The 13901-nt window shown below is 37.0% G+C and overlaps 1 protein-coding gene across 1 annotated transcript in view; it reads right to left on the reverse strand.

Annotated features, from left to right (window-relative positions):
* The window catches only part of LOC107674231 (protein Dok-7-like), a 22445-nt gene that overhangs the window by 1932 nt on the left and 6612 nt on the right, over positions 1 to 13901 (reverse strand). Inside the window, exons 5-10 of the mRNA XM_016468148.1 lie at positions 10733 to 10852; positions 7687 to 7794; positions 4606 to 5441; positions 2746 to 2800; positions 2253 to 2333; positions 1997 to 2140 (exon numbers count right to left, since the gene is read on the reverse strand). Of these exons, the coding sequence (XP_016323634.1) occupies positions 1997 to 2140; positions 2253 to 2333; positions 2746 to 2800; positions 4606 to 5441; positions 7687 to 7794; positions 10733 to 10852 (1344 nt within the window). The remainder of the gene's footprint in view (positions 1 to 1996; positions 2141 to 2252; positions 2334 to 2745; positions 2801 to 4605; positions 5442 to 7686; positions 7795 to 10732; positions 10853 to 13901) is intronic.

Genomic DNA, 13901 nt, shown 5'->3' on the forward strand with positions numbered 1-13901 from the left:
TGCTCAAACAGCAACATTACAGACTAACTAAAGTTGAAAAAGTGAAAAAGCATAATAGGACCCCTTTAAGGACGGCCCTGTATTTATGTAAATGAACATATCAGTGCCATCAGAATGACAAGTCCTTTGCTTCATTGATCACCAACAAGATAGTCAAAATGCTTAGCCATATATATATATATATATATATATATACTCTTACTTTGTTAAAATTATTCACATTTTAGGGGTTCCCAAACTTTCGCATGCCACTGTATATGTACATGTGTATACATATGTGTGTGAGTGTGTATCTATATAAAGTATATTTACTGTGTAATGTAAGTTGACTAAAGTAATATGAAGAATCACAGTACGTACACAGTATTACAGTACAGTGCACATTGTTGGATTACATTACAAATGCTTGAATGATTGAGGACAATATTTGGCTGCATCTTTCAACCTGCCTCAGCAATTGTGAGGTCATGATTGAGAACAAGCTCCACAATAGTGGCCTTTTTTTCCACTGGAAATGTGGCTTCACCCATTGCCTCTTCTACCTCTTTGCTTCCCTACCCTTTCACCTACCCTTTTAGAGAACTGGTTGATAACTGGTTAATTAACCCGTCATTAGTAAAATTCAAGATTCACCTGCACAATTCATCAATTCAGAACACATTTACAAAAAAAAAGTAATAGAAATGTATGGAAAATATGCTTGACAGATTATGACAACTAGCTCAACCATTTTGCATTGAATGACGTAAGCAACGAACTAATGCAAAACAAGATGTTTTGGGGGTAAGACTGAACATGAACGTACAAAAGCATTCACAATTTGTTCAAAAGAATGAGAAATTGCTTTTATGATGTGCACAAATTACTATGATGTGCAGGTTGAACAAGTAATTTTGGAAATTTCAAATCTGATCTGAGAAAGTACCAAAGCGACTGAGAAAAACTCATATTTTAAATCGCAACACAGCTGTACGGTCATTTCAAACCGCAAAATAGACAGAACTATAGATACGAATAGTTTAAAATACTGTTTAAAACTTTGGGGTCAGTAAGATTTTTATTGACAAAAATTAATTTTATTCAGTAAGGATGCATCTAAACATTACATTTAAGACTTACACACTGTTACAAAATATTTTTATTTCAAATAAATCCTGTTCTTTTTTCATGTTTCCATTCATGAAAACCCCTTGGGGAAAAAAAAGTATCACAGTTTTCACAAAAATACTAAGCAGCACAACAGTTTTCAACTTTTGATAATTATGAGAAATGATACATGAGCAGCAAATCAGCATATTAGACTGATTTCTGAAAGATCATGTGACACTGAAGACTGAAGTAATGGCTACTGAAAATTCAGCTTTGCCATCACATAAATAAATTACATTTTAAAATATATTCAAATAGAAAACAGCTACTTTTAATTGTAATAATATTTCACATTATTACTGTTTTTACTGCATTTGATCAAATAAATGCAGCCTTGGTGAGCATTAGAGACCTTTTTTAGGTTGGAGTCATGTAGTATGTAGCACGTCATGATAGTCCTATGGCATGTAATTGAAGTATCAAAAGAAAGTAGTATATACAGTCAAACCAAAATTCAACATTTCACACATTATCACAGTTTATTCGCTGTAGTTTAGAAAATGGTAATGAAATATGACAAGAACACAGAGTTAAACTGTGTCAGAACAAATTCATCTTGATAATGTCAGATAACACATAAAACATGGTCAGGTCAAAGTGTCTGAATAATTTTTGGTCCCAAATTTTTATCAATTTTACTGGTAGTCCATTGTATGAAGAATTTTTGGGTATAATGTCCCATAATGCCACCATAATGTATAATGTCACAGTTTACTTTATTTTGCTATCCTCACTTACATAAATGAACTATAGTGTCCTGCACCCACTAGTAAAAAAAAAATCAAATATTATATCTGGTGTCTGAATACTTTTTGGTGTGACTGTATATGAGAGGAACACAGTGTACCTCTGACAGTGTGGCTTGACTCTGGCCGGTCCTGCAGATCCAACTCCATGTAGTGCAGCTGGCGTTTAGACATAGGACTGATGGGGATATTTACATAGTTAACAGAATCACCTTGAAGTTTGTCAACTGTCAGTCCAGTCTCTCCTGCAAGACCACAACACAAACCCAATTTATGCACAGTTACCAATGAAACTGAGCGAATAAAATGCAGCGATCAGATGGCGATGTACTGTATAAGAAGGGGCATCTCAATTACCATACTCTCCAGCTCTGAACTGTGGCCACCTGGATGCATCAGTCATGAATGCCATCTGCTCATAATTGCCTTTTGGATCAGCTGAGCAGGACAAAACAAAAACATAAACGAATGAATCACAAGTAAGCCATTCATTTAGAATCACAACACACTGAGCTTCATATACGCTCCAAATCATTCAATTCTTAATCAGCAGAAAAACAATCTTGACTTGGCATATTGCACACACAAACATAAGATATCCAGTGACAACAAAGCATCACAATTTCTCCTCAAGGTTACTATGTTTAGCTATAACATGTCAATGCTGAGACTAGAATCACTTTATCAGTCGATACAGACACAGAGGTCTGGTTGAAAGCTTTATGTACTCAGGGATGAGAGAGGCATGAAATGACATCCATGTATTGTTACCTGACTGAAGGACAGTGTCCTCGGAGGCCTTTTTATCATCATTATTATTTCAAAACCAGATAAAATGTATGATGCTCACCGTCAGTTTGCTCCTCAGAACTGCTTCTCATCTCACACCTGCTCCTCTCCTCCACCTACACAAACACAAAAGTAATTTGGAAATCCCAAAGCAGCAGCAGACTTGTTTAATGCTGTATTTATTTTCTTTAATTGGCCGAGCCAGCCATTTCTGCTTCTTCTGTACATGACAAAAATATTTCGAAGTCACCATTGAACCAAAAGTTTGTGGAAATATATGAAAACCAAACATCGTACCATATTTGTCACCACTTCAGCTGTTGCTGTTTTTACTTCTTTAAATGAAATTTTACAACTAGCATTGACTGACTACACCAACACCCAGTACAAGCCTGAAGACATGCTTCCGGCCACAATAAGCAACTGCAATTTTACCACTATTGTAAAAAAAAACAAAATATTGAATGCTGTAAGCCACAGTACTGAGAGCGGTATGTTTTTCAGTGCAAAATATTGATTGCCCTGAATAGGAAAACGCTAGGAGTTTTTGTTTGCTGTTTGGTCAAAGCAAGCTGTTTTTATAGCTCAACCCGGAGCATGTGGCGAGATGACAAACACATTTAAATTCATTCTGCAAACTGGTTGTGCCTCCCCACTGATGCATCAATGTGATGGCTGAGCATGATCCAGAGACAGACGGCTGGAACAGTCTTTGGATTTGTGCTGGAACGCTGGATTCTGTGATTAGAGGAGTGCATAACGAAAAACTGATGCTCAATCAACACTGCCCTGATCTGTTGCAAAAGTCTGTTCTGTTGGTAAAGTTTTAGTCCAAATCTAGAGAACAGTTTGTCCGCATACTTTGACAAAAGATGCATTTAGACTCAGAAATAGCCATGCAGTTATCCGGTTTAATCAAAGCACATTTGTTTGGGAGTAATAAGCTTCACTGATTTGCATTATTTGCTGTGTAATTTCTTTACACCCAAGTTCACCAAGTTTCTTTTAGCATATGGAGGCTAACAGGTTATTTATAAAGCAATACCGGTTCTGTAACTGTTCCATTAATGATACTTTTAGAAGTGTTAAAGAATAAATGGACAAAAGAAATGCCATTGTATTTTGGAAAAGGTGTGAACAACTCTACATAACTAACAAAAATGTGGTAACATACACTTGTGTTCAAATGTCTGGGGTCAGTGACTTTTATTCAGCAAGGATGCATTAAACTGATAAAAAAGTGGCATTTATAAATGTTACAAAAGATTTCTATTTCAAATAAATGCTGCTCTTTTGAACTTTCCATTCATGAAAGAATCCTGAAAAAAAAAGATCACAGTATCCACAAAAATACTAAGTAGCACAACTGTTTTAGACATTGATGATAATAATAAGAAATGTGTTTTGAGCACAAAATCAGCATATTAGAATGATTTCTGAAGGCTCATGTGACACTGAAGACTGGAATAATGATGCTGAAAAATCAGCTTTTCCAACACAGAAATAAATTAAATTTTTAAATATATTAAAATAGAAAACACCTATTTTAAATTGCAATAATATTTCATGTTTCATATTTATGATTAAATAAATGCAGCATTGGTGGGCACATCCTTCAAAAAAAAAACGCCAATGTGTCTGTTGTCATACTACACTGATTTAAGTTTGATTCACTAAAAAGAACTGAGTCATTTATTCTGGGTCACTATAAAAAAAACTAAAAAAAAACTCATATGAGTTGTTCTTCCTGAAATCGAACTACACTGGTCTGTTTCATGCAGCTGATTTTGTGGGGGTCTTGCAGCACCTCTGAATAAGTAATACAAGAAACTCTGAAAAGAACATCCGAATCAGCTGAAAAATGTGGAACAGCTCAGACACAAAGAGCAAAAAAAAACAACAAAAAAACAAATCTTGTTACCTTTCCTCCCCCACAGTCGGGACAAATGGCGAGCTGTAATTGTGATGTGGTGGAACCTTCAGGGGGCACTGCTCCTTCACCACACCACTTGAATCTCTGTGGGACAGTTTGTTTGGGGGTGGCATCTGCAGGGACACCCTCTGGTACCAGAGCTCCACATTCAGGCCTCTGTCCGTGGCTTGCAGCAGTCAAAAACTGTTCCTGATTGGATGATTGGTGTTGTAGGAGCTTGCGGGGGATGTCATAATGCTGCAGAGGTGGGTTGGGTACCTGGTACATGGTGGCCTGCATTTGAGCAGCCTCTCTGAGTGGACACACACACGGGTTGTGCTCAGGAATAAGTGGAATTGTCCGTACTGGAGTGTTGATAAGGGAGTTAGAATTTGAATTGGGGTTTTGAGGGAGGCTTGTTAAGGATTCAAACTCATCAGTCTCTCCATGCCCAATATCCATACTACCAGTGTAGGAGGAGAAGCTTCCAGAATACGAAGAGTGGCTTCCGGTGGCAATACCGCTGTCTGTTGAACTCTGGCGTCCCGCCTCTTGAAGGCCTCTAGGGTGAGGAGGCTTGGATGGTGGACGAAGCCCTCCCATCATCGCTCCATATAGACGGTCATCACTGGACATGCTGACAGAACAGGCTGTACTCTTACATCCCGCAACCCCTAACAGGGATGATGATAATGATGGTTCGACAGGGGTGGGGTGTCTGACCGGTTCAGGCCATATCGCCAGGCGGCTTCCCAGGCTGTTATCAGAATGGCTGGTCTCAGAGGAGGAGCTAGAGATGCTCCGATCATCTCCTGCCAAGGAGGCGCCATAACTGAAGGTGGAGGCTGACCAATTATGACAAAGAGACTATGGGATTACCAAATGATAGCACTGTACATCCATTTCAAAAAGGGAGTGAGACAAAAACCAATTACAATTTGAGTTATATGAAGATGTTCAGTTATTTTTTGGTGGAACACAAAGGAGAATTTTTGCACCACATTTTTATAATGTGCATAAAGTCTTTTAAAGGGGACATAACACACAGTTACTGCCAACCTCATGTTAATCTTGAGTACTTATAGAGTAGAATTGCATCCTTCATATTTCCGAAGAGTCTTTAGTTTTATCAGATTTATAAAAGACAGATACAGCTTTACGCTTCTCTCTGAAAACAGTTGAGCTCCTGGAGGCATGCCGTGGGCGGAGATAAAGAGTCACGAGCACTCGGCTTTGCACAGATCGATCAGTGTATGACATTAAAGTACCGCGACAGCAATAGAGAGCAGAAGGCTCTGTATGCTTTCGAATTGCTCTCGCGGTACTTTGATGTCGAACACCGATCGATCTGTGGAGTGCCGCTTCAAGTCGAACAAACCTTTTGTGTAGCGATCGTCTGCAAGCTGTGACATCGACTTAAATAAAACAGGAACAGAAACTTTATTGACTTAAATTTTAATTTTGTTTGTTTATAAAATATTCGTCACCGAAATGCCACGAACAAACAAACATACTTGCACAACTCCGTTGCTGCTCCGGAGAAACAAACTGCATCCACTGTTCCCTTAACGCTGGGTTCTTTGGGAAGCTGAACGAGGTTGTCTTTCCCTCACAACCAAAAACACACTACTTTGGTGACTGTTGATTTCGTGGTCTAAAAACAAAATGACAAATCCTTTTCGATCAAGTCCTGTGCAGCACTGCAGAGGACTTCTGTAACACGAAGCTGCATTCACACGACTTTTGTCGCTGCATGTCGCCAGATGCCAGGGGCTGGCGATGAGGCTGCTAGTGGGCGTTCTCAATACTGGTTGCCTTGACAGCGAATCAGGTTTCTTGCCGCTAAGTACAAACACTTTGGAGGCAAAAGACTAAATATAATCTAAATCTAAATTAAATATGTACATACAAACAAAAATGATTGAGAAACAAAGCCTACTTTCTTCCATTGCGTATGTTTATCTACGGTGCTGAGAGGAGAACGATCACATGAGCTCTACCGTCTTCTTTCCTATCGGCTGGCACTCCCGAAAGTCGCTCTTCATTTGCATAAAGTTGAAGGATTCTGAACTTTGTCGCGTCGCTGGACATGCCCCAGTTGCCAACGGTCGCTGTCGCTCGTGTCACCGGAAATCGCCAGCTCTCCATTGAAATTAATGGGACTGTGTCGCTTTGTTGATGCGTGTCGCTTGTAGTGTGAATGGGGCTTAAAGCATGTTGATGGGTTGCTCTCGCTCTGGTTGATGTGTGTGCGTGCACTCGTCCGGGAAAAGTGCCCATACAAGGAATTCCGTCTGACGTCAAACAGGGCCATACTCGAGAAAAAAAAAAAACTTTCCGAAACTTATTCGAACCCTGAAGGAGTGTTTTTGGCATTTTAACCTTAAACCGCATAAACACATTTCATTAAACCAATTACACAAAATAATGTTCTTTTTAGCAACATCATATTACCCCTTTCAGGAAAACTTTAGTCTGATTGGCCAATAGCTGCATTCTGTGGTCAAGTATTTTTGAATAAACAATATGTTGGACCATGGCAAGTTTCATGTCTTTTGTATCATTTTGTGCTCCCTTTCTTTTTACATGATAAACTAATTCAAACTCAAATTGGTATTTCTTGCATGCTTATTTAATTATCTGGTAAACAGATAAAAACGGTAGTATAAAGTCAGTTAATCATCAAATAAATCCCTTCAGGATGAAGTTTCAGGCTTTAGTTTGACTACATTATCTCTTATAAAACAAGCCCTCTGACATATAATGATAATAACAACTAACAACCTCAATTTCCGTCTCTTTTCCCACACAAAGCATTTGAGTGGCTTTTATGTGAATGTTTTTATGATCATTTTAAAGTGCTTTTATGGTCCTTTTGGAGCTTGACAGACATTATGTACTGCTGCTGTATGGAATGAAATATGTAAAGATTCTTCAAAAATTACTCTTTTGTGATCCACTAAAAACAGAATGACATGAGGATGTTAATTCATTACAAACTTTTCATTTTTTTATTTACAAAAAAACTTTTATTTTAAATAAAACACCCTCCCCTGTGTTTATATTTATATGTATATTTGTGTGTGTTACCTGCACTGCTGTGGTGACTACAAATCGACAGCATACTGAGTCGTTTCTCTAGCTCACTGGCCTCCTGGCTAATCCTGTCTTCTATAGATGACGGGTTAGCACTGGGGTCTATGGAAACAGAATCTAATTAAATTTTAATTAAACTAATACAGTGAACATTCATCATTCATACACTCATGCTCCATCATATATCCTTATGAATACACAAACGAAACACAAACATGCACTGATTTGTCTGTGCATTAAGTCATATATAATCCATCACTGTTGTATCACTGTCTCTGCTGGCAGAATTACTGGAGCCACTGGTCACATTTATCAGTTTCCACTGGTACATCACAGACACTGCCTCACAGCAATACTCTCTCACACAAGCACTCATACACACGTGCATCCACACTCACACACGGGAAGCTTTGAGACCTCCTTTTGAATATGACAGAAGGCTGGTAATCATTCTCTCTCACAATAAAATTTATCAGGACACTGAACACAAAGTACTCAAATGAGACAATAAATCAGTCAGGGGAGAAAAAATAAATTAGGGGTCTCGAAAAAGACACAACTGGAACAAAAGGAAAGGAAAGGAACAGCAGAATATAGCATAGAAAAGTTAATATGGAGGCATAAGACTTTGTACAGTTTAGCGGTAGATACCTTTGGAATCTTATTAGCATGAAAAGTCAATTTCAAGCTGGTCTAACATAGTGCAACAAACATTCAAGTAATGCTATGGGCAGCAAATAGACTGAAAAATCAATATTTCACAAGCAAAAACAAAATTGCAAGCTGACACAGCCTCACATGTACAGCTGAAGAACAGTCCTTAGAGTGTGACGATAAAAAGCTGAAAGAACATTTGCTTTTTGCATATTTAAAGTGGTATGTCATTGTACAATTGATCTGTTCTGTGAAATTACTCCACAGAATACAGAATAAAGTGAGAAGCTGAAACTGAAGAGTGACTTGTACAACTTATTTATCACTGGCAAACTCTTGCACAACCTTCACTGAATGTCAAAGTTTAACATCAAATGCACTTAATTAATGACACTTAATGACAGCCAGAACAACTGCCCTGACATCTCAGTATGATGGACGACAGACGAGAACTTAATGTAATGTGGCATTACATTAATCTGAGAATTCAGAGAATGTATTGTCATAAACACAGAAGTAAACAAACTTTAAGGCTTTTGATTAATATATTTATACTTTCCTACAGCAATCACAGAAATGGGGAGAATTTATTGAGGAAAAAAGTACTGGGGAAAAAGTTTTCAACATGATTACAAAGCAAGCTATTATCATCATCATCAAAATTGTGCATAAAATGATAGCGTTGTCTTTGTTGTTGGTCCACAGAGAAATACAAAAATATCTGTACCAATTTTGAATAATCATATTTTTAAGGCTGTGGTGCACAACGTCAATGTAATGAAAGGGGGGTGGGGGAACCCCTCCTGTCAAAACAAAAGTCCACACAGAATGAATCACCTCTGTAAATGGGTCTATGTAAATGAGTAGTCATTTAGCATGCACTTTTTTCCAAAGCAACACATACATTTATTACAAGGAACAGCCCTGGGGCAGCCTGGGCATAATATTGGAGCTTCGCAGACCAATCTTTGTAGGGTTTGAACTATATCCTTTTTAGCCATTTTAACCACAGCTGTGCTAATTTTAGCTATGAACCACAGAAAAGCTTTAAGCCACTTCATATCCATATCCTTCTTTCATGTTACTGACTGTATGTCAGCTCTACACAGGTTCCTGTTCACACAAATCATGACAGCACACAACCTTTCAGCTAGACTGTATCATTTTAGCTCAATATCACTGGCTCAGCAGCTCCAGTTCCAAGGTGGCGGTTTGATCTATAAAATATGTCCAACCCATTAAGGTTTAATATACTATTATGCTTACATGGTACATCTGTCTAGGACCAATCAATAAACTAAATGTGAATCTTACATTGATTTTCAGGACAATAATTCAGTATTCGGGAAGTCATGTTGGGTTCCATTAAAAAGATATGCACCACATAGATATTACTAATCTCCGTCAAGATGGAGCCATTGAGTTCCTAGATTCAAAAAGCGACTGCCATTACAAAGTAAGACTTGTTAAATTCATTTAACTTAATGAATATGACTTACTACAGCATCCTGCTACAGCTAGATATAAAAATCTGCATGGGCCTTTTCAGTAATAAAATATTACATTATAACTACTGATAACTGAAAATAATTAATTATGGAATCTGAAACCAGGCACATGAATTCATTACGAAGATAGTTTCAGAATGATTTATTAACTCTCGTGTTCTGTTTGGGGTCTCAAGAGACTCCAGGAAAATTTTAATAACTCCGAAACATATTTAACATCAAATTGATATGACCTTTTAAATAATCGTATGAGAGCGGATTATGAACAAAACTTAAATTAGATAGCACGTTTCAAATGCCTCGTCTTGTTAAAAATGTTACATTACTTTTGTTGGAGATCTCAGAGAATCCAATTTAAAAACATTAATTAATGCAATGATTTTTTTTTTTACATGATCAAATTATAAATCAGTAAAGTTCTGCTAATTATTTATTGTTTATTTTAATTTCACATTTCTGAGAAGTGCATGCCTACTGTGTGGTAAAACAGAGGGCTGCAGCTTCAATAATATCTGCCTACTGGGTTTTGATTAGATCAGAGGAACCTATTAAATTAAACCCAAGGGAAAATAAAAGACTCAAATATTATAATTTTTACATGAACATAATTAGAGTCTCTGGGATTCCAAACATAAAACCAGTAGTCAGAAAACCAGTACAGTCAATCTGAGCAGAACATGAGTGCTCTGGAAGAGATAACGAGAGAGGGGGAAACTTGACACTACATATTAATCATACATAGAGCTTAGACACAGAAATGCACACACAGCTGACAGCTCATGCACATCAATCTAATGAGGCCAACAGTGAGGACATGGCAACTTTGAAATCTCTGAACTGAGATCTTACATCACACACCGCCAAAAATATGAACTCACCTGGCAGGACTGGACACAGTCCAAACGGCCCCCTGCTTGGCGATATGCCACGAACGATGCAATCGAACAAAAAACTGATCTGTTCTCCTTCTGCACATGCAAGGAAGAAAACACCAGCCCCTATAGAGACAGAGAGAAGAGAAATAGCTCCTTAATGTCTTGAGCCTGTTTTAATCAAACCACATAATGCACCATTCCGAATTCAGATTGATATTAATTGTCCATTGCACTGAATAGAAGATTAGTTTCAGTAATGACCACAAGATTATTACAAATGGGGGAACATCAAGCTATTCCTCTGAGCAGATGAGAACATTCACATTTCACTAATTTAGAATAAATTAATTATATAGACTAATTCAAGACAATGGAACCAAGAAAAACTGTATTGTTCATACGTCATACAAACAAATGCATCATACATTTAAAGTTTATTGTAAAGGGTAATAGAAGACAGTGATAGTTTATCACTAAAGACTGACTGATATTGTTTTTTTATGAACAATACTGATTATTTTTGTTTATGTGTGCTGTAGAACTGTAGGTTTTAAGATTATATTATCAGATGAATGAAAGTTATATATCTAATAGAAGCACACCCTTTGAAACAAAGAAAAAAAAAAGAAATTAAAGTTTATTTTTGCACATTTAATTGAGCATAATTTATAATTTATGAAATAAGAGGAGGATTGTGTACCACGAAAATCTGCTTTGGTGCCCACACCTCCTCCATACAAACGTCAATAGCATCTACAAAGCCTGCAACACATTTCAAACTAAAATAAGTGCTGGCAAAAGCATGGCTGAATGTTACTGAAAATCATAAGCTATTTAAGAGCCTTGAGGCTTCAACTACAATGGGAAAAGTGGGGTAACAAAGGCCTTATTTGCTGGAAGATGCATTAATGATTCATTCACAGTCAGATTATGACTGTTTTTCTTTGTACGACATGATGAGGAAAGAGACTTAGGCAGTCTTTCATGGAGGTAAATATAGTCCTGTCAAATCTCTCAGCGTCACTGTGGAGACGGTGGGCAGTATAGGAGTGACAGTCCTTTATAAAAATAACCATAACACCCTTAGCTCTTGGTTTCATAATTCATAAACACACTGGCAGGCTATTAATACTTGAGACATGTGGCCATGACTGTGGCTATTTACCATGTCAAGAGAATAAAAAGGCCTTTTTATAGTAAAGCTACCGTTCATATATATATTTTTTTTACGGATCATGAAAAATCAGAAAAAAATAATAGTGGTACTGAATAGAGTGCATTGCATGAGATGACATGTCCCACAATGCAAAGCAGTTGACCTTCCATTTCCAGCATTACAAATTAATCGTTGGTATCAGCACTGTTTTTATAATTTTCGTGCATTCATAAAGTGCCAGACGTTTTTACACAAACTTGACGCAACTTCTGTTTGAAACATTTATCATTGCATAAATGCATTCTGTTTCACATATTAATATTTTTTCATAGTAAGCCATAAACTAACAGTATTCAATAAAAGAAGCCAGTATTACAGTCCATAAAGTGCATTTTCTAATACACTTTACTGTTTTTAAGGATTTTTAATGCAGCATATAAAGTTGTGCAACTAAATGTATGGCTCATGTTCAACATTTCTAATCAGGTTAAGCTCAAACACTTGCAGAAGCTTGTAAATAGAATTGCATTGTCTGTTTCAATTTGTTTTAGATCTCATGACGTTTTTTCATTGTTGATGCCAGCCAAATTGTTCAACAAATGCCCTACCTGACAGCAGGGAAAACAGTGATCTACAATCTGTCCAAGTCTGTTGACTAACTAAGCCAGTGAACATACTCACACACGTTCATTCTCTGGAATCAAATAAGACAGCTGACACGCTCACTAATTGCAATGCAAGTATGTGTTTTGTCACCGGGTGTGGCCTGTGACATTGAATTGTGCTAGAAACAGCAACAAGGCCATATTTTCAATTTAATTCACTCTGTCCCAGATCAACCAACTGCTGAATTACACTAATGACAGTGGGAGGGACACGACCTCTGTGTGGCAGAGACCAATCGGAGCCCATGATTGCCAAACTATAATGAAGTGAAGCACTGGCTAGCAAATACATGCTCCAGACAAGGTAATTATGTAAAGTCGGCAGTCTTAGTATGTGTTTCCTTGACTGTTTTTATGGATTTCCATACATTTTCAGAACGTATAAGGTGTTAGTAGTGGTTTTAAAGCAGATTCTAATTCTAATTTTTAAACATATTTTACATATTAAATTATATACATTAATTCATTATTAATAATAATATTAAAAATAAATATTTATTATTTTTATTTTTTTTAATATTATTATTTAAATATTGTTAGATTTATATATAAAATCTAGCAATATTTAAATATTATATTAAAATATATTTAAAAACATCATATTTATAAATTATACAATTTCTAAAGCACATATATCAAAATATTTAAATAATCAACATTTTTTTAAATATATTAACATTAATTAATTTAAATATTACTATTTAAATCATTGAAATATTAGTACGAACATGCATGGAATGTGTAACTTTCTAAATGATAACAGTTAATTTTGTGATTTACAGCTTTTAGTGAAGTTCTGCAGGTGCAGTTTTGTGCAGAACAAGATGTGACTTATGTTGTACTAATGTACTTCTACAGCAATGAGAGGTACGTTTGGAGTCTGGTGTCCGATATAAGCACCCTGCCCCCTCAAGTTTCTCCACTTGGTAGGAGACCTTTCACATGCCGCCTCACTGTCTATACACATAAAACCGCCCAGAGTTCCCTGCACAGTGCATTCAAACAGCATCTAACAAACATCCTGAATACCATTAGGAGTGACAGATTAATTACCCTGATTATAACTGCGATAAAACACACTTTTTCTGTTGTGGCACGGCTGTCATTGTAAGGAAGTTTCATATAAGATGGAATGTTAAAGCTGCTGAAGCTACAGAACAGCTGCAGATGGATTTGCCAGAGAGGCAGCTGGAGGGTTTCACTGGTGCTAACGCAACATCTTATACTGAAGCACATCACACATTACCACAATCTGTGTGTGGGTGCACAAAAGTAATGTGTACTGATTCTGTAAGTATGGGGGAGCGAGAAAAGGAGAGAGGGAGGGGAGGGGGGGAGAAACACTGAGTGT

The sequence above is a fragment of the Sinocyclocheilus anshuiensis genome, unplaced genomic scaffold (assembly GCF_001515605.1).
Source record: "Sinocyclocheilus anshuiensis isolate Anshui unplaced genomic scaffold, SAMN03320099.WGS_v1.1 scaffold728, whole genome shotgun sequence".
Taxonomy (NCBI): Eukaryota; Metazoa; Chordata; class Actinopteri; order Cypriniformes; family Cyprinidae; genus Sinocyclocheilus; species Sinocyclocheilus anshuiensis.